The sequence below is a fragment of the Cornus florida genome, unplaced genomic scaffold (genome assembly GCF_030987335.1).
Source record: "Cornus florida cultivar Cherokee Brave unplaced genomic scaffold, ASM3098733v1 CherokeeBrave_3.0.0_Hap2_Chr02, whole genome shotgun sequence".
Lineage (NCBI taxonomy): Eukaryota > Viridiplantae > Streptophyta > Magnoliopsida > Cornales > Cornaceae > Cornus > Cornus florida.
Genome location: NW_026775572.1, coordinates 115,359,278 through 115,379,004, shown reverse-complemented (window position 1 = coordinate 115,379,004; position 19,727 = coordinate 115,359,278). Strand labels below are relative to the sequence as shown.

The 19,727-nt window shown below is 39.0% G+C and overlaps 1 protein-coding gene across 6 annotated transcripts in view; it reads left to right on the top strand.

Annotated features, from left to right (window-relative positions):
* The first annotated feature begins 3,246 nt into the window (after positions 1 to 3,246).
* Positions 3,247 to 19,727, top strand: part of LOC132295586 (probable plastid-lipid-associated protein 10, chloroplastic) — a 31,295-nt gene continuing 14,814 nt past the window's right edge. For 2 of the 6 annotated variants that reach the window (XM_059793896.1, XM_059793891.1), the window contains exons 1-4: positions 3,249 to 3,487; positions 3,579 to 3,723; positions 3,857 to 3,997; positions 4,229 to 4,324. In XM_059793896.1, the coding sequence (XP_059649879.1) occupies positions 3,327 to 3,487; positions 3,579 to 3,723; positions 3,857 to 3,997; positions 4,229 to 4,324 (543 nt within the window). In that variant the 5' untranslated portion in view covers positions 3,249 to 3,326. Of the gene's footprint in view, positions 3,488 to 3,578; positions 3,724 to 3,856; positions 3,998 to 4,228; positions 4,325 to 19,727 lie in introns of all 6 variants that reach the window. The other 4 variants (XM_059793895.1, XM_059793892.1, XM_059793893.1 and 1 more) reach the window with 4 other exon arrangements.

The window sequence follows — 19,727 nt, the reverse complement described above, 5'->3', positions numbered from 1 at the left end:
TTTGACATGTTTCACCTTAAGGTGATATAATTGTAAAATGCTAGGTCGATGCATGCTCATCTCCTACGAGTAGCTTTATGTTACTGACCCACGTAATGGGGACATTTTTCAGGTACCGGGATCAAGATTTGGGATTCACATCATGCTTGGATAATTTGTAAACTTGAAGTTCTCATTTCATATATATGTTGGCTTGAAATGCTATTTATAGTTTTATATGTCAAAATATGTAAAATTGATTTCATTTTTGCCTTTTTGCCTGTTGGGGGGTCGGATTTTGTATCGATGGTATTTTTAAGTTGTAGACCATTATAGCACGTCCAAATTGGTAAGTTACGTTTGCGTGCATGGTCATTTCTGGGCAAAATCTGATCGTTTGTGTTTTGAGCTTCCTATTAACTCATTTTGAAGTTTTGTTGCATAATCTGATTTTGAGGGCACTTTGGGGTTTTTCTTCGGGAAATAAATTACGTTCTTGACATGGTCACTTAGAAAACGTGATTTTAGGGGGGGTTTCTTCTTCGTATTTTTCCATAAAATGTTGTCTTGGTACCGGAAATCCCGTGCAAAGTTCAGTTTTTCTGCTATGCTATAGTAGCTTTTTTTCAACTTCTTGCCCTTTCCTGATCTAGGGGCATTCTAGGTACTTTATAGTGTTTCTTTTTTCATTTTCGTCTGCAATCTGGGTAGAAAATGTGATTTTAGGGGGGGTTTCTTCTTCGTGTTTTTACAAAAAAAATTATCTTGATGCCGAAAACAACTCGCAGATCTGGAAAATCTGGTCGTTCCAGGTTTTTCCGGAAAAAGTGCTGATCTAAGGGGCATTTCAGGTATTTCACTTGAAAAATAAAAACTTCTCTTGACATATTCATGTAGAAAACATGATTTGGGGGGGGGGGGGGGGGTGGGGGGGTTTCTTCACAACTTTTTGCCCAAAAATGTCATTTAAGCCCTCAAAATCCCATTTGAATTCAGAAAATGTGTGCAGGCCCTGCTCATACTTGAAACCCAGAAAGTCTAATTTTTTGAAACTTTGAGGCTTCATATCTTCATCATCTGGACTCTAAATCAAGTGATTTTTGAGTCTAAGTTTATTAGTTTTTGCTGGTCTATATAACGGTATGCATGGTTGCATCAAATTATATATGAAAAGACCATTTTACCTCTTGTAAAGTACCCTTGCCGCACTGATTTTAAATCCAAAAGTTGGTTTTTATGAAACTTTGACGTTTCATATCTTCTTCGTCCGGACTCCGAATCAAGTGATTCTTGAGTCTAGATTCATTAATTTTTGCTCTTCTATCTAACAGTATGCTCAGTTGCATATAGTTTGGTCTAAAAGGACCATTTCAACCCATGTAAAGTACCCTTGCCACATTGATTTCAAACCCAAAAGTTTGATTTTATGAAACTTTGAAGTTTCATATTTTCTTCATCCGGACTCCGAATCAAGTGATTCTTGAATCCATTTTGATTATTTTTTCATTGTCCTTCCAGCGGTGTGCTCGGTGGCACCCGAGTCTACAGTTTTTAGAAATGACTATTTTGCCCCTGGGGGCTTATTTGTCATATTTTTGGTCTTTTACTTCCGCGCCAGTTCTCATTGAGTTCCACGACCTCATGGAAGGTCATTTTGACTTCTTAGAGTCTTGTTTTCTGTTTTTCGCTTCCATATATCGTATCCGTTATCGAGTCAATCTTCGGTTCATCACAGGATACGCTGGCCTAAAAACTAGGGTCGTCACAGTTTGGACCTTGACAAGTCTCCTGACAGCCATGGGATGCTGTCAGCGTGCACTAGGTGTACCTAGCGGCATTTTCGTAAATATGGCGAAAAGTGAAATTTGGGGTTTTGGCTTGGCAACTTTATGGGAGGTACCTTGAGTCCATAAAAGATGGTTAGCGCAGACGGCACTCAGTTTGGATGTCAGGAAGGGTCTGAAAGGCCATTATGACTCCTCAAATATAGGTGATGTTTACTACTGTCAAAGTGCTGATATCCCTAAGGACTATACTAGGGAGAGGGTCGTTGGAGTATAGCAGTTAGGCTATGGCATGGCTTGCTTAGAGGGCTTAGCCAATGTGCATGGGCACGTGTTGCACCACTCCAAGATGCTTGCACAAGAGGGGAGTATCAAAACTACCAAAGGGCAAACAAGTGTGACGCGCAGCATGGCGCGCGCGTGCACAGAGGCATCAGCGCCCGGGCGTGTAAGAGCGCGCGTGCTTAAAGGCATTAGTGTGCACGCAGAGACATCACTCACGCGCACAGTGGCATCAACACACGCGCAGAGACATCCCGTGCGCGCGCGCACAGAGGGGCATCAGCGTGCGTGCCAAGGCGCGCAACAAAGCGCGTGCGCGAGTATGCACTCGGGCGTGCAGGGTTTGGCACGCAGTGCACTCAGAGGCATTTATATGTGGGTGCAGATTAGTGGGCCTGGCATGGGTTAGGTTCACAAGGTTGGCTCAGATGTTGCTTAAAGCATGGACCACATAAGTCATGGACGTGTGGCATAGTCAAGTCATGGACGTGTGCACAAGGCAGTGGGCATAGACAAGACCTAGTGTGTAAGGGTGACTTAGGGGACTCAACACATGGCTTATGGTTACAGAAAATGGCTAAGTGGGCTCAGGCGGTTATGGGCAATTATTAGCACTTCCCACTCATGTGCATATATTATGGGGAGTGGGGGTGTGCTGAGTAACTTCCCATGCACGTGGCACAGTTCCGAGAGGATAACACACAGGTGGTTGGGGTCGGTTTTCCTCCACTATGCTGATATATAGATAAGTGGCAGATGATGGATAACCTCCTGTGGACCAGTGGCATGTGTTGAGTATGCCAACAAGTTAGCAGTTGGGCTTGTCAACTGCATATGTAGTGCTGGCACACTTTGGGGGTGCCAGTACGACCCTAGGTGGATGGGAGTGTCATCCACTACTTTAGTGGACAGTTATGGGCGGTTTTGAGAGTTTGTTTATATATAACTAATGTGGGTCCTGTAGAGAGGGCAGATTGAGAGTGAGATAAAGAGTTGTGTTGTCAGAGACTCTTATATGCTTTTGCAGGTTGAGGCCTTTTCTTGTACTGTTTTGTGAATAATAGTAAAAGGTCGGAAGCCTTGGCCTTTTGTAAATTCGTGAGTGTTTTTGTCTTACATTTTTGTGAATAATAGGCAGCAAGTGTGACTATTAAAAATTTAAAGAAAAGTTGTCGATATTTCTCGCTAGTGCCATCACATGCCACTCGTGTTCAGAATTTACCGGTGACACTTGGTATAGTAGATAGGGAGGGTGTATAGACTCTCCTCCATGTGTAGGAAATGGACTTGGCGTTTGCTTCTTCTCTTCAGTACCCTCTAACTGGAAACAGATCCGTCGGTGCGAAGGCGAAGACTTTTGTCTCAACACCAAATGCGGAGAGAAATCTGTCATTTCGATGTTTGGCAAGGGAAGTAGCCATCCAACATAGGGCAAGGGTAGGGTGGGTTACATATATATTCTTCTTCTTCTTCATTATTAAGGAGTAATAATAATTACGAAATTGGTGGTGTTTACTGAATCAATCGCGAAAGGGCGTTATTTGGTTTTCCATTCCAGGACCAGGAGAATGTGTTTGAGATAGAAAACAGAAAACAGCATCTGCTGAAAGCCATCCAAGAAACACAAAGGGGCCTTGTGACCACTGCCCATCAACGTTCCTCCATTGAGGAGGCCCTAGTATGCACTTGTGCTTTCATTCTTTCCTCCTCCTCCTCCTCCTCCTTCTTCTTCTTCTTCTTCTTCTTCCTTGAATTGAATTGAAATCAATCAATCTCAAATCTCAATCTCAATTTCAATCTCAATCTCGCAGGTGAGCGTGGAGAGTTACGATTCCGGTGAGGGTGAGCCAATCGATCTGAACAAGTTGGACGGGACGTGGCGTTTGCAGTATACATCTGCCCCCGATGTCCTCATTCTTCTAGAAGCCGCCGCAAGGCTTCCCTTCTTTCAGGTCATCGTCATGTTCTACAACCCTTACTTACAATTTATTTATTTTACCATTTGTTTTGGTTTATTCATTGCAATGAGTTTCCAATGTACATTTAGTCTCTATAATATATCAAAACATTGACTGATTTTATGCCAATACTTTATTGTTTTTCTATCTTGCCATCAAACTTTGACTATATTTTCTCATTATTCTTCCTTTTTATTTATTTTCATATCACTTTTCTGGAGCCAGGTTGGCCAAATTTTTCAAAAATTTGAATGCCAGGGTCAATCTGATGGAGGTTTCGTGCGCAATGTTGTCCGGTGGAGTATCCCAAACTTGTTAGAGGTCAAATTATTTTTTTCTTTTTTTAATTTCTTTATTATTGTGTTTGTATTGCCATGTTGATTAGGTTGTTAATTTCAAATCAAGACTTTGGAACCATGCTAGAATTTCTTGTGTATGATGCCACTTCACATTTGAACACTTCCTTTGCCACATGGGATAAGCCGTTCAAGTATGGCCAATAAGAAGAAAGCATGTGGCGAGTTTCAATGGAACTTGCTACACTAGATCACAATTTCAACAGACTTGGAAAGGAAGGTCATAATGAAGCATTACTATATGACTTCATGTGAATAATTCAAGGCAAAGACCATTAAGCCAATTGTGTTTCGCCACATGGAGTCCATTAAATTAAGGGTGTGGCGAGTTCCATAGAACTTACCACACCGGATCAATATTCCAATAACCTAGAGAGAAAGAGATTACATGGAGATAATACCATACATGCATCCTCACTTGATTATTTAAGACATGACACATGTAACCACTCAGCCTTTGCCACATGAAATTTATGAAATTATGATATTTAAACCAATAAGAGTCTAAGAGAACAACACATGGCGAGTTCAATGGAACTTTATGTTGATCCTCTTAAGAACTAGGGTTTTGAAAAAGAACCATTCGGATGACACCAAGTGTCACCAAAATAATTCGAATCCACATGGCATAAGACTGCCATATGGAAATTTCTAGGATAAGTCAAGTTTAAGCTGACCAACTAAAGGAAGAAAGTGGGAATTCGGTTCTACAATTCCTCCTTGGTGGGATGTTCTAACAAAACCATGCAACCATTATGTCCAACTGCATTGAATCTTTATGCTAGATCAAAGCAAACTTCTAAAAATAGGAACCCACAATGTGGGTGATCAATCAGAAAAATAGGGAATCGAATAACTATATATATATATATATATATATATCAAATCCACGCATGCAGAGAAGAAGTTGCTTGATCGTGGAAGATGTGATGCTATAGAGGCGTGTTAAGAGAAAAGTCCTACCAAAGGAGGAGTTACCAATGTTGAGGAGAACGTGCATATACAATGACAGATACATATGTGTATAGTATATATGCAGATTAGGGTTTTATGAGGATAAGGACTCTGCGCTTAAGGAGGAACCACCAAGGATGTGGTATACTTGGCAGCATACAAGCGTGCCAAATGAGGATTGTTAGTGTTTCATGCAACTTCAATCATCAACTGATAGAAGTGGCTTGGATCATGGACAACGTGGTTGGAATTTAGATATAATGTGTTTGAAATAAAGGAAGATTGATATAGTGAAGGGAAGAAAACTGCTAAGACTGGGTCACTTGGCAGTCCAAGGACAAGCTAAGTGGAAGGCTTAGTTGCTATTGGAACTATACCTCAACTGCTGGACAGAAACTCTATAAATAGAGCTCTTAGGCTTAACATGCAAACCCTATTCAACACACACAACAATACATCACTTTGCTTATCAATTTCATGTATCTTTACATTCCAGTAATGTATTTCAATTATGTTTAATACAAGTCAAGTACTTTCTTTTCTTACTTTCCAGCAAGTAGTTCATAGTCTTTCAATTACAAGTCCTGCACTTTCAATTTCGTTCTTCTTTCCACTAGCACTAGAACAGTCCCGAATTCCTTTTTCAAGGCAAAAAGAACCCCTGGAAGTGGTCATTCCAAGCTTCCTTTCAATCGCCTGATCTCGACAACTTTCCATTGGAATATTGTTTGGAGCTCCACTTTGGAATGACAGTAGTTCCTGGCATGCCCACAACCCTTTCCATTCACACAGAAAGGACACGACTTTTTGTGAGCCAAACACTTATATTTTTATAAAAGAAAAGGTCCTTGAAATTGTTGTGTTATTTCTCAAAGTTTTGAACCAACAGCTTCATTCCTTTGCCATTATTAGTTAGCTTATTTTTGGTCATTTCCATGATTATAAATCATATTTGTCTTGGCACAATTGGAAAGGGAATTCACTTATCATTCTGGAAGTACTCCTTATAAGTAGGCTTTCATTTAGGAACTAATAGTATCTCTTTTTTCTGTTTTCTTGTTAAGGATCTCCACTTGAGGGATTCTTCGTAAATGTATTATATTTTTTAATCTTTTGTTTTATGCCATTTCTTTATACCCTGCATTGTACTATTTGCATTGAAACTAGTTTTCATTCTCAAAGACATTTCAGTTTCTACTTTCTACGGTTTTATTCCATTCACTTTTCTATTTGGAATATAAATAACCATGGAAGAGTGAGAACCATCTCTTTATTTATCATTATTATTATTATTATTATTATTTTTATTAATAAATGTATTTGAAATCATCTAGTTGCCAAACCAAATATGGGGACTTTGTTTGATAAGGGCTAGTTTTTAGTAGCTGCAGATATCAAGTGTTCGTACAGTTGGATGGTAACTTTAGCCACTGCTGTATTCATCAGAACACATCAACACTAACTTTTTTATTAATTTTTTTTTTTGGCAAATACATCAATACTATTTCTGGCTTGATCCATCCTTAATCTTCCTTCTGTTGTCATCTTGTTTTGTCATGGTTGATTTGATTCATTCAAATGCCTACTGAATTATCAGTATGCTTGATTTCTAGGAAGCATTGAGTTCAATGATTTCGGGGCCGTGGTACATGGTTAACTTGAACAGGAAGAGTTTAATATTCTTAAGTGAGATTCCATGGTGAATTGTTCTTGATTTTTGGAAAATTCTGTTGAGGTTTGCGGGTGTCAACAAGGGCGTTTGCTAACTAGAAAATGTCACTTCCTATTTAGCTTCTATTTTAGTTATGCTTTGTATCATCTCGATGGTTCTTGTTTCCTGTCTGCGGGCATTGGTTAATGACTTTCTTAATTGTCCTCTTGTGATAAGAGACAGAGTCAGAAATCTTATATTTTGGAAAGGGGGTTTACATCTCTCCTTTCCTGAGACTAAAGCCCTGTTTGATACCCTCATTCAACACTTCAAACTGAACAGATCAGGTTACTTTTAGCATACCACTTAGAAAATAAACCACCCTTCAAATAGGCCAAAATTTTAAGCGATAGAAGGGTAGCTTATCAACCCAGAACACGTTCAGAGGTATTGGGTTTTAAAACTATTTTCTTATGGCCAACTTTACCCTCAAATAATCAGAACACGCTCAGAGCACAAGACGTTATTCACGTTCTCTCCTCTCAAGCCTCAACAATGTTTTTCCTTTGAACTCTCTCTTTACCGCCTCTCTCTAGGTCTTCCCTTTGTAATTTTTCTCTAATTCCAACCCAACCCATCATCCTCAGGAAATTAATATTCAGTGTTAAAATTGACATATTTGTTTCAATGAAATTGATTGTTGTTTTACTTTTTTGTATTGCAAAAATGTTATGCTTGTTAAAACGTTATTATTATAGGTTATTGAGGGTTACAATGTAATCTGAACAATTTTCAGATTTGAGTTTATTTATTATTTTTTAAATAAAAGTATATTAGAGCGTTCAAAAGGGGAACGCATCCCCGAAAGCTATACAAGGGCTGAAGCTAAAGAGAGTGTCCTAGGGACCCAAAGAATCAAAAAATCCACAATTTCATCTAAAACTATACAATTTCTCCTTATCACCCAGCTAAAAAGAGAACTAACAATAGTAAATTTTAGTGCCCCCAATGGAAGACTCCTCCCCATCAAAAGATCTTCTGTTTTGTTCCTTCCATATGACCAAACACAAAGGGGTGTCGCCCTCCAAAAATCATTGGTGCGCCCCCCCCCGCGGCGTATTGTAGCCTTTCTAGACTTTAATGGATGCCGAACAAACCAAAAATAAGACTCCAGCAATCACGAGCCACGGACCAATGCAAAAGAAGGTGATCCACAGACTTTCCATCATTTTTACACAGGCAACACCAGTTGGTGATCTGTCTTCTCTTTCTTAGATTGTCCAAGGTCATAATCTTGCCCCAAATTGCAGGCCAAACAAAAAAGGCCACTCTGAGAGGAGCCTTCAAGTGCCAAACTGTCTTCCACAGGAAATTAGAACCATAAAACCCGGAAAGGCAGAGGAACAAGGAGCAAACCTCAAACCACCCCTAAGGAGAAGGCACCCAAGCCAAAGGATTAGAGCCTCTACCATCCACCTCTTGTCTATACAAAAAATCCAACAGGCCATAAACATCGTCCAACTCTCAATCCTGAAAGAAGCGCCGAAATCGCATGACCCACGTAAGCCTACCACTATCAAGCTGATAACAATATGCTACTATGACATGTCTATTTACAGCATTCTTGAAGAGTTTTGGGAACAAACAAGACAACGGGCGATCACCACACCAAGGATCCTCCCATAACTGGACATCCCTACCCTCTCGAGCTCTGAATCTAATGTGCTTAGAAAACTCATCCCAGCCTTTCCGAATGAATTTATACAACCCCACACCAATAGTAGATCTGACTGGCCTAGGACCATCCCCCCCTTCCCTAAAGTGACACGAAATAACCCTCTTCCATAAATGATGCCTTCCGCTATCGAACCTCCACAACCACTTACCAAGGAGAGCCTTGTTGGAGGGGACCAACCTACCCAGGTGAAGAGGCCTACGAACTTGCTCCCACCGGACAAGATGATACTTCAAGTCCTCCTCCGTCCGCCCCGGAGGAAGTTCCGTTGGAGACTCTCAAGTGAGGAAAGAATCTGGAAGAGAGAGAGAAAATATGTTGGACGACTTGACAATATACTCTTCACAAGAGTAACCTTCTCGCCCTTCGAAAGATACTGCTTCTTCCACCAGCCAATTTTCTCTCAAATCGCTCAATCACTGGATCCCAAACTCCCACCCTCCTCGACGAAGCACCAAACCCACATAAGGAATAGGGAAGGAACTCGTCCCACCCCTAGAACCGCAGCAAGAGAAGCCACCTCCTGAACCTCCCCAATAGGGACCTTACCCACATTAACTTTCAAACCTGAAATTGCCAAAAAACAAACTTGAACGCCTAAAATATCTCAGTTGGGATACATCCACATCACACAAAACCAAGGTATCATCTGCAAATAACAAATGGGAGATCTCTATCTGCTGAACTGAGTCTAGACCCATATAGAATCCCTTGATAAAGCCCAGATCCACTGCCTCCTCATCAACCTACTAAGGCCCTCCATGACAATGATGAGCATAAAAGGAGAGAGGGAATCCCTTGCCTCAAACCTCGAGAACTATGACGAGTGTAGAATTATGGATTCTGTCGTCGTTTTTCTACACTTTGTGCAAAAATAAGGAAAACCTGCAAAAACTAAATTAACAATTAAATAGTGATAAGTAGGGTCGAACCATACAAGATTTAAACTCGTGAATCAAATTTAAAACCAAAATTTAAGGACGAATAACTTTTAAAACAATTTAATGATTTATTACTAAGAAACTAAAAATAAAATAAATAAATAAGACGAAATAAATTCTGATCAAATAATAAGAAAAAACTCAAGGAAAGAATCTACCACCACAGCTTACTATAAATAAATTTGTATATTTCTCTTTATGTAAATTTTCGTATTATAAGCAAATCACTTCACCAGTCCAATTACAACTTGGAACGATGGAAGAAAATAATAGCGTGAAATAACAATTGCTTGAGAACATATTTTATTTAATATGATATATCTTTGGTAAATAGAAATAGGTATTCTCCGAATTACCATTAATTGGCAAACACGAAGAATCCTCTTTCTAATTTTTTTTTATCGAAATAAGAACATAGAATAGAAGAGTAAAATAATGCTCTAAAGAGAAAATTTCATAAAAGAATTAAACTAAATTTAATCATATTTCAGCCATGGTGGCGTCATCACTCCCTTGAGAAGGGGTGTTTAAGCTAGCATAATAAGAAAATAAAATAAAGAAATAAAAACAATCTTTATAACAAAAATTATAAGAAATAAATTGAAGAAAAAAATTCTCTCTAACTTTTATTATTTTATCCCACTAACAATGTATATACATCTCCTCTACATATGTCCCTATTTATAGAGTTTGAATGGAACGATTGGGAGGAGAAAATTCTAATTACAGAAGTGAAATAAAATAAAATAAAATCTTCCTAAAATCTTGCTGCTTTCCAATTTGGCTTGATCTTTGACTTGATTTGCTTTCCAATCTGTCTTCATATCTTTTCCAATTTGGCTTGATCTTTGCTGATTTAATGGAAAAGGCAATTTCTTAATTTGACTTTGATTGATCGTATAATCCCACATTTCTGCTATTTTTGTATCTTTTTTTCTTATTCTGACATGAAAAGCAAGGATAAGAACATTTATCTAATAAAAAATATTAATTAATCATTTATTATTAAGTATAAAATAACAAGTTTTGTACACTTTTCAAATTACCCCCAAACAAGCTTTTGCTAGTTCTCTAGCAATTAAAAGCAAAAAGAGATAAGTTTACAAAATTGTTACTTTAACTGACTCCTAACTAAAAATATGCCACTTTCGATTGCATTTACCATATGCAATAAGGCCTTAAACCCCTAGGTTACCCTAGTGGACAAGCTATAGCCTCGTTTCAGATATGATACCCCACAAACATTCAAAATGATGCACACATTGCACTTAGCTCAATTACTTCCATGGAATCCGAAACTATTGCATACACATCATCATCAAGTTAGCTATTATGTCAAGTATAAGAAAGATTAATATTCTCAAGCAATCACAAACCTCTAATTACATTCAATAATACTATGGTCCCCACACAAAGTTCAATTCAACATATTTCCAGTAACAATCAATCCCTAGTTTCCTTTTGAAGTGAACTAGCATCTAATTATGTGTTTTACCCTTTTGTCCTTATATTACACATCACACTAGCTTCAACTCATTAATATTTCCTTCCAAGTTAGAGTACCCAGGGCATGAATTTATGACTTTACTTATGCATGCGAATTTTTCATCTTTCTTTCTTCCATCTTCCATCTTTTTTTTTTTTATTTTTTTTATTTTTTTTTATTTTTTAAGATGGCAAGCTGTGCAATGTTTAAGTCCCTTAAGTTTTCTAGATGACCCATGTAACAAGCTTTAGGCTAATGATTCCCAACCAGACGGTCTTAGGACATTAGGTGTAAAGACATCCCAAAGAGCTTATTAACTCAAGTCAACTAGGCTTCGAACCTAAACCAACACTTTCATTTTTTTTTCCTAACCCTCCACTTTTTGACGCGAACCCTCACTGCTTACTGAGGCAAGAGGCCCGGTTACTTCGTGAAAGGTATTAACTAATCTTGCATATTTCTCTATCATCATGCCAAGGATATCTACTTTTCAAGGTCTACTAACTCATATCCAACACATGTAATATATCACATAAGGTTAGGCCTATACCCCACAAAAAGATACTAGTGTGCATCTGTGAGAAGTGAAGTACGCTAGAGACTAATTATCATTAATAATAGTCAAACTGGATAATGATGTGGACCACATATGCCAAAACATGAATTAAAGATTCAAAACTGCCCTAAAATATCAATTCCTAATCATACATGAACAATAATTCACCCAAATTTGACATGCAATTCAACTTACAATTTCCATAGAAGCAAGAGCATTGCCCCACCCCCAAACAAAAGACAACACTGTCCCTAGTGTTGGCGCCAAAGAACATGGAAACTAAATAGACAAGTATAGGTGGAGATATATAGAGAAATATTGGAACATATTACCTCACTTGTTTCGATGTGGAGTACAATTTCTGCAAAAGAGGTTATGGAAAACAATCAAAAACCATATAAGACAAATATAGCATCCCCAAACAAAATATAACCATATTCAAATACCAAACAGTTACGGAGCTAATGAGTAGGAGTGAGATACAACTGGTTAAGACTCAAAAATCAATCCAATGAACTGAATAGACACAACCGGCTGGGTTGCCTCCCAAGAGCGCTAAGTTTAATGTCTTTGCAATGGGGGAAGTTCCCCCATAAGAGATTAGTCCGAATAGACCGGATCTACGAGGAAAATTTCCTCAATGACGTGAGCCTCAAACTCAAGGAAAGGTTTTAAACGATGAGCATTGACTTTAAACAGCTTTCCAGTTTTGGGATCTTGTACCTCAATGGCACCATGACTAGCAACATGGTGTACATAATATGGACCAGACCATCGTGACCTCAACTTCGCAGGAAACAATGCAAGACGGGAGTTATACAAAAGAACCTTTTGGCCTTGGAAAAACTCCTTTCTTAAAATTTGTTTGTCATGTTCCAATTTAGTCTTGGCTTTATAAATCCTCGAACTCTCATAGGCATCATTTCTGAGTTCTTCCAACTCATTAAGTTGAAGTGTCCTACGCTCACCTGCTTGATCATAATCAAAGTTCATGGCTTTGATGATCAATAAGCACGATGTACCAGTTCAACAGGCAAGTGACAGGCTTTGCCATAGACCAATCGGTATGGAGACATTCCTATAGGGGTTTTATAAGCAGTACGATAGGCCCATAAAGCATCATGAAGGCGGAGACTCCAGTCCTTTCTTGTGGGTTTAACCGTTTTCTCTAAGATATGCTTGATCTCCCTATTGGATACCTCAGCCTGACCATTGGTTTGTGGGTGGTAAGATAGGGCTACCTTATGGGTGATCCTATATTTGGACATTAGGCTAGCAAAGACTTTGTTGCAGAAATGTGAACCATTATCATTGATTATGGCTCGAGGTGTACCGAAACGAGATAAAATTAAGTCTTTCAAGAATTTCACCACAACTATATGGTTTGCTGTCTTGGTGGCTAAGGCTTTTACCCATTTGGACATATAATCAACTGCCAGAAGGATGTAGGTATACCCATATGAAGAGATAAAGGGTCCCATGAAGTCAATACCCCAAGCATCAAAGATTTCAACCACAAGTATGGATTGTTGGGGCTATTCATTCCTTTTGGTAATCTTACCTAAGAGTTGGCATCTAGGACATGCTAGACAGTAGGAATGGGTGTCCTTAAAAAGGGTGGGCCAATAAAAGCCTGATTGTAAGATTTTTGCAGCCGTCCATTTAGAGCTAAAATGGCCACCACAGGCCTGATCATGACAGAATGAAATGATGGATTCTTGGTCTACCTCAGGGACACATCTACGGATGATTTGATCTTGACAATACTTAAACAGGTAGGGGTCATCCCAAAAATTTTCCTTAACCTTAGCTAGGAATTTGTCTCTCTCTTGCTGAAATTTTCTATTATTTGTACCCTTTTTTGTTGGGGTCAGGGGAGAGATTACTCCTCTCTTGAGGAGATTGTTGACTTCATGGGCTCTTTGAGTTCATAGATTTCGTTTTGTCTTTGTATAGTTTGGGACGCGTTCCCCTTTTGAACGCTCTATAATACATTTTACTTATCAAAAAAAATATAATTGACAATAGCAGCATACCACGGTGCAGGAGATACCGCAAAAAGTTGCTCATCAGGGAAATAATCAGAGATGGGAAGAGTATTGCTAATCGAATCAACAACTAGACGAGACAAATGATCAGCGACTACATTCGCAGAGCCTTTCTTATCACGGATTTCAAGGTCAAATTCCTGAAGAAGTAAGATCCATCGTATCAACCTAGGTTTGGCATCTTTCTTGGAGAGAATATGCCTCAACGCAGCATGATCGGTATAAATGATGAACTTAGATCCTATCAAATAAGAGCGAAATTTGTCAAAGGAGAACACTATCGCCAACAATTCTTTCTCAGTGGTCGAGTAGTTGAGTTAGGCATCATTTAAGGTCTTACTAGCATAGTAGATGACATAGGGTGCTTTATCAACTCTTTGCCCTAAAACAGCCCCAACTGCATAATCTGATGCGTCACAAATGATCTCAAAAGGTAGGTTCCAATCAGGTGGTCAGATTATGGGTTCAGTAGTGAGGGCGGATTTTAATTGCGCAAAAGTAGAGTGACAAGCATCGGTAAACTCAAATGGGGCATCCTTAGATAAAAGATGGGTCAAAGGCCGTGCTATCTTACTGAAATCTTTGATGAAGCGCCGATATAGGAAAGCTCTAATGTCGCGAACAGTTTTGGGATTGGGTAAATTGGAGATGAGCTCAATTTTTGCTTTATCTACCTCGATTTCGGCACTAGAGATGGTATGACCTAGGACAATTCCTTTTTGGACCATGAAATGACTTTTTTCTTAATTAAGAACAAGGTTAGTATCACGACAACGTTGAAGCACGAGAGTAAGATGGTGCAGACATTGTTCAAATGACGAGCCAAAGACAGAGAAGTCATCCATAAAAATTTCTAGAAACTTATCAACCATGTCACTAAAGATACTCATCATGCATCGCTGGAATGTAGCGGGTGCATTGCATAAGCCAAATGGCATACAACGATAAGCAAATGTACCAAATAGGCTGGTAAAAGTGGTATTGTGTTGGTCATTAGGGTGGACAGGGATTTGATTATAGCCAGAATAACCATCTAAGAAGCAATAGAATGACTGACCGGCCAATTTTTCTAACATTTGGTCGATAAATGGTAGAGGAAAATGATCCTTCCTAGTTACACTATTGAGCTTTCGATAGTCGATGCAAACTCACCATCCTGTTTGGACATGGATAGGAACTAACTCATTACGATCATTGGGAACGACAGTAATGCCGGACTTCTTAGGAACCACTTGGACTGGACTTACCCACTGGCTATCAAAGATTGGATATATGATACCGACATCAAGGACTTTGATAACTTCTGTACGGACAACTTCCTTCAAGTTAGGATTTAGTCTCCTCTGGGGTTGCCTACAGGTTTCAACATCGTTCTCCAAATGAATACGATGTTGCACCACTAAAGGACTAATGTTTTTGATATCATCAATAGACCAACCTATGGCTTCTTTATTCGCCCTAAGCACCTCAAGTAGCTGGGTCTCCTGGTGGTTGGTTAGGTCAAATGCAATCACCACAGGAAAAGTATCAGATTCACCTAGGTAAGAGTATTTTAAAGTCTTAGGGAGAGGCTTTAATTCGACTTTAGGAGACTCTTTCACTGTTTCAGATTTAGGGTTATTTGGTGAAGACAATGATTCAAAGTGGAGCCGGTACTTGGGTGTGTCAAAGATTGGAGTGGAATCTAATAAGGCATTGACCTCACCAATATAATTATCCTCATCAAAATCAGCACCAAAACGTGCTAGACACTGGTGGAGTGGATCCTCAGGGTAGGATTGTTCAAAGGTTTTAGTGGTCAACGACTCAACGAGACAAACTTCTTCAATAAAATCTGAGTCGGGGGGTTGTTTCATCAAACTAAACACATTCACTTCCACTTTCATATTTCCAAAGGTTAAGGTCATGTTCCCATTTCTACAATTGATCAATGCATTGGCGATAGCTAAGAATGGTCGACCTAAAATGATGGGAATCTGGTTACCTTGAGTAGGGTGGGTGTCTAGAACAATGAAGTCGACTAGATGATAAAAATTTGCCACTTTAACAATCACATCCTCAATGATACCCCTTGGAATCTTAACTGATCGATCAGCTAATTGGATTATAACATCAGTTTTCCTCAAATTGGTTAATCCTAACTCTTGGTATATAGAAAAAGGTAACAAGTTCACACTAACACCTAAATCCAACATGGCCTGGTCAGCAAAATTTTCGCCAATCCTACAAGTGATAGTCGGACTACCAGGGTCTTTATGTTTGACCATAGCTTGGTTTTGTAGGAATGAGGAACAATGTTGAGCTATGAAGGCTTCCTTCGGGATGTTGGTTTTCCTTTTGACTAAGTCTTTGATGAACTTTGTATAAGAAGGAATTGCTTAATGGCAGTGAGAAATGGAATATTAATCTGAAGATTTTGAAAAATTTCTGAGATCTCACTGTATTGTGAATCATTTTTTGTGTGCCTTTCTGGTTTTCGTGGTACCTCATTCCCATGGAAGACGGGGTGGAGGTCTAAGGCGCCTCTTAGGGTGGCCTTTTTTGTGTGGACTGTAGCTTGGAGTAAGATTTTGGCTTTGGACAATTTGAGGAAGCGAAGGCATATCATTGTTAATAGGTGTTGTCTTTGCAAGATTAATGGGGAGTCGGTGGATCATCTTTTGTTGCACTGTCCTGTGGCTCATGATTGTTGGAGTTTGATGTTTGGCCTGTTTGGTATTCATTGGGTCATGCCTCGGTCATCTCGGGAGTTGTTAGATATGTGGAGGGGCCAATGGGTGGGGCTCAGGCCAGAGTTTTTTGGAGGGTGACCCCTTTTTGTATTTGGTGGAGCCTTTGGAGAGAGCGTAATGGAAGATCTTTTGAGGGAAAGGAATCCTCCATTGGGGTGTTAAAATTTTCTATCATTTGTAATTTGTTTTGTTGGGGTCAGGTGAGAGACTACTCCTCTCTTGAGGATATTGTTGATTTTATGAGCTCTTTGAGTTCATAGGCTCCATTTTGTCTTTGTATAGTTTGGGACGCGTTCCCCTTTTGAACGCTTTTAATACAATTTACTTATCAAAAAAAAAAAAATTGTGAATCATTTTTATTGTTAACCAGTCGGGAAGGGAAAGGTGCAGGTGGAACATATGACGGAAGAGTAGGATTATCAATTTGAGAATCTTGGTCCTTTTTGGCTTTTGGAGGGTTTGATGGACGAGACTCTGATGGTTTAGGTTCATGTTGGGTGGGTAGCTCAACCTTATTATCAATTTGTTTCCCTGACCTAAGCTTGATGATGGAATTCATATGGCCATTGGATGGGTCAGTGGAAGAGGAAGTTTCAATGAGATGAACCCCTTTGGCTTGAGGGTTAATTTCAGGTTGGCTAGGCAAGGTACCTCTTTGTCGTTCAGATAAAACTGAAGTGAGTTGACTCAACTGATTTTGCATGGGCTGTTGGAATTGCAGTTGGTTCTGAGTCAAAAAGGTCAAAGTGACTTTCTAACTTTTGAATTCTCTGATTAGATTGCTTATTTGATTGGTCGAGATTAAGGGCAAGCATCTTTAGAGTGTCCTCATAGTTGGAAACATGTTGGTTCTGTGGGACAGGAGGAACATAATTGCTCATTGGATCAAGTGCGAGATCAGGATTGTTACTTAATTGGGTGTTCGGTGGGAACTGACTTTGAGGAACGAGCAAACCTTGAGATTGAGGTTGCCTATTGGAATTACCTTGGAAACCGGGTTGACCACCTAAGTTTTGGGAAGACAAATTTTGTCGCTAAGAAAAATTAGGATGGTTTCTAGTATCTGGATGGTAAGTTTGGCTAAAGGTATTAGCCGTCGGTCTCCTATAGGTATTAAAGGCACACACTTGAGCATCTGAAGGTTCAGAGGTAGAATAGACAGGACAAGCTTCAGTAGGATGAGATAAACTCATAGTTGTTAAAGGCTCAAGGCTGACTAAGGCGCCAAATGCCTTCTGGAGCCTAAGCGCAAGGCGCAGTATAAAGCGCGAGCCTGATCGAAGTAAGGCGTGTGTATAAAAAAATGCATATTTAACATATATTATTATATGTATTCATAATCAAGCAGTAATTGCAGTTGATGTAAGTAGTGAACCATAAATTTATGAACTTTGTCAAATATTTCAGAAGGTTAAACAATAAGATATTTGATATAGAACCGTTTAATTTACTAGTCATCGAGTAAAAAAGAAAATGATATGAATAAATGATTAAAAATAACAAGGCGCGCCCTTTTTGTAGCCTGAAGTCTACTAAAAAGTGTGAGCATAGGGGCTTTATGTGAGCCTTATTGAAGGGGCTTGGCCGTAGTCGGTTGAGGTGCTCTAGCTGAGCCTTGACAAGCCTGGGGCTTTTTTGAAGCCTAGGCGTGCCTTTAACAACTATGGATAAACTAGAACACACATTGCATTGCGCATTTGTGGACATGAGTGCAAAAGCATCGAATTTTTTGGTCAAGTCTTTTACTCCTTCAGTTAGACTGTGCATCACAGATTTTAATTCATTTTCAGGTTCGATCTCATACCAAGAAGATGTTTTATTGGTTTGGTCATTCCTAGAAAATTCATCAGTATTCGAATTCCAATTTTGGGCATTCTCAGCTAGTTCCTCTAAGAATGTGTAGGCTTGGTCAGGGGTTTAGGCTTTGAATTTACCTTGGTGCATAGACTCGATCATGGTTTGGTTCATAGGTGAAAGCCCCTTATAGAAAAATGAACTAGCTGGGCTTTATCAAAGCTATGGTGTGGGCATTTAAGAATTAAATCACGAAAACGCTCCCAAGTTTGGTGAAATTGTTCCTCATTTTTCCCCTTAAAATTGCTTATGGAATCTCTCATTGACTCTGTCTTTTGCATGGGGTAAAATTTGTTCATGAATTTCTTTGCAAGTTCATCCCATGATCGAATAGAATTTGGAGAAATGGAGTTTAACCATGAGGTAGCCTTATCTTCTAGGGATAGAGGAAAGAGACGCAATTTGACACCCTCTTCATTCAAATTCTGGTTTTTGAAAGTGTTGCAAATAGTTAAGAACTTTCCTAAATGGATATAGGGTTGCTCACTTTCAAAGCCATGAAATTTGGGTAAAAGGTGGATCGTAGCAGGTTTAATCTCAAACTGGGGTGCTTCAGTTGCAGGGAGAACTATGCAATTGGGTGGGTTGGCTGTGATGTGTGCAAAGTAATCATTCAAAGTCTTAGATTCAGCCATTGGAAATTGATAGGTGATTGAAGAGAGCAAAAGGGTTTTCTCTAACTCAAAGAGTGAAGGATCACTAGAACAACGGATTAAACGTTTGTTAAGCCGCAACCACTTGGGCATAAACATAGACAATTTAGTTTTTTTATTTTTTTTATTTTTATTTTTATTTTTAGAGAATGAGTCAAGTTAGATCCTAAAAGAGAGCTAAACACGGGACTAAACGCACAAACCACACAAAAAAATTTGCCTTTTTTATCTTGAGCTTAAATGCAAGGGTGATGAATTTTTAAATCTAATCGTAAAAAGAATTAATAGGATAATATCCAAATTAAGTCTCCCTAATTAGACAACTCCTACTCCTTTCCAGATTTAAGTTGAGAGATTACCAGTTAAGGACCATCAAACTAACAACGGAGTAGTTCCCAGGAAAGAGTGGAGAGGCTCTTAACCTGCTTAATGACGGTTCGTCCACACTCCTAGTCAGAACTGGCCTATCGGTTATCAATTAGATAATTGCTCACTGGAGTTACTAACAACCGCATCCTTCTTAGAGGGCCTATGAGCTTGTAACCCTAGAAATGGGTAATATCTAAATGAATTTTAATTAAATTCAGCTCAGGGTATGACAAATGCTCAGATTATGTGATTTGTGGGCCACAGAAACGGGTGATGAAATCCCGATTGTATCTTGTTGGGGTTTTGCCCTTAAGTAGCTTATGCAAATGCTAATTAAAATATGTACAGGCAAAACAAACAATAAAAAGAAAAAGGGAGTGGAGTGTGAA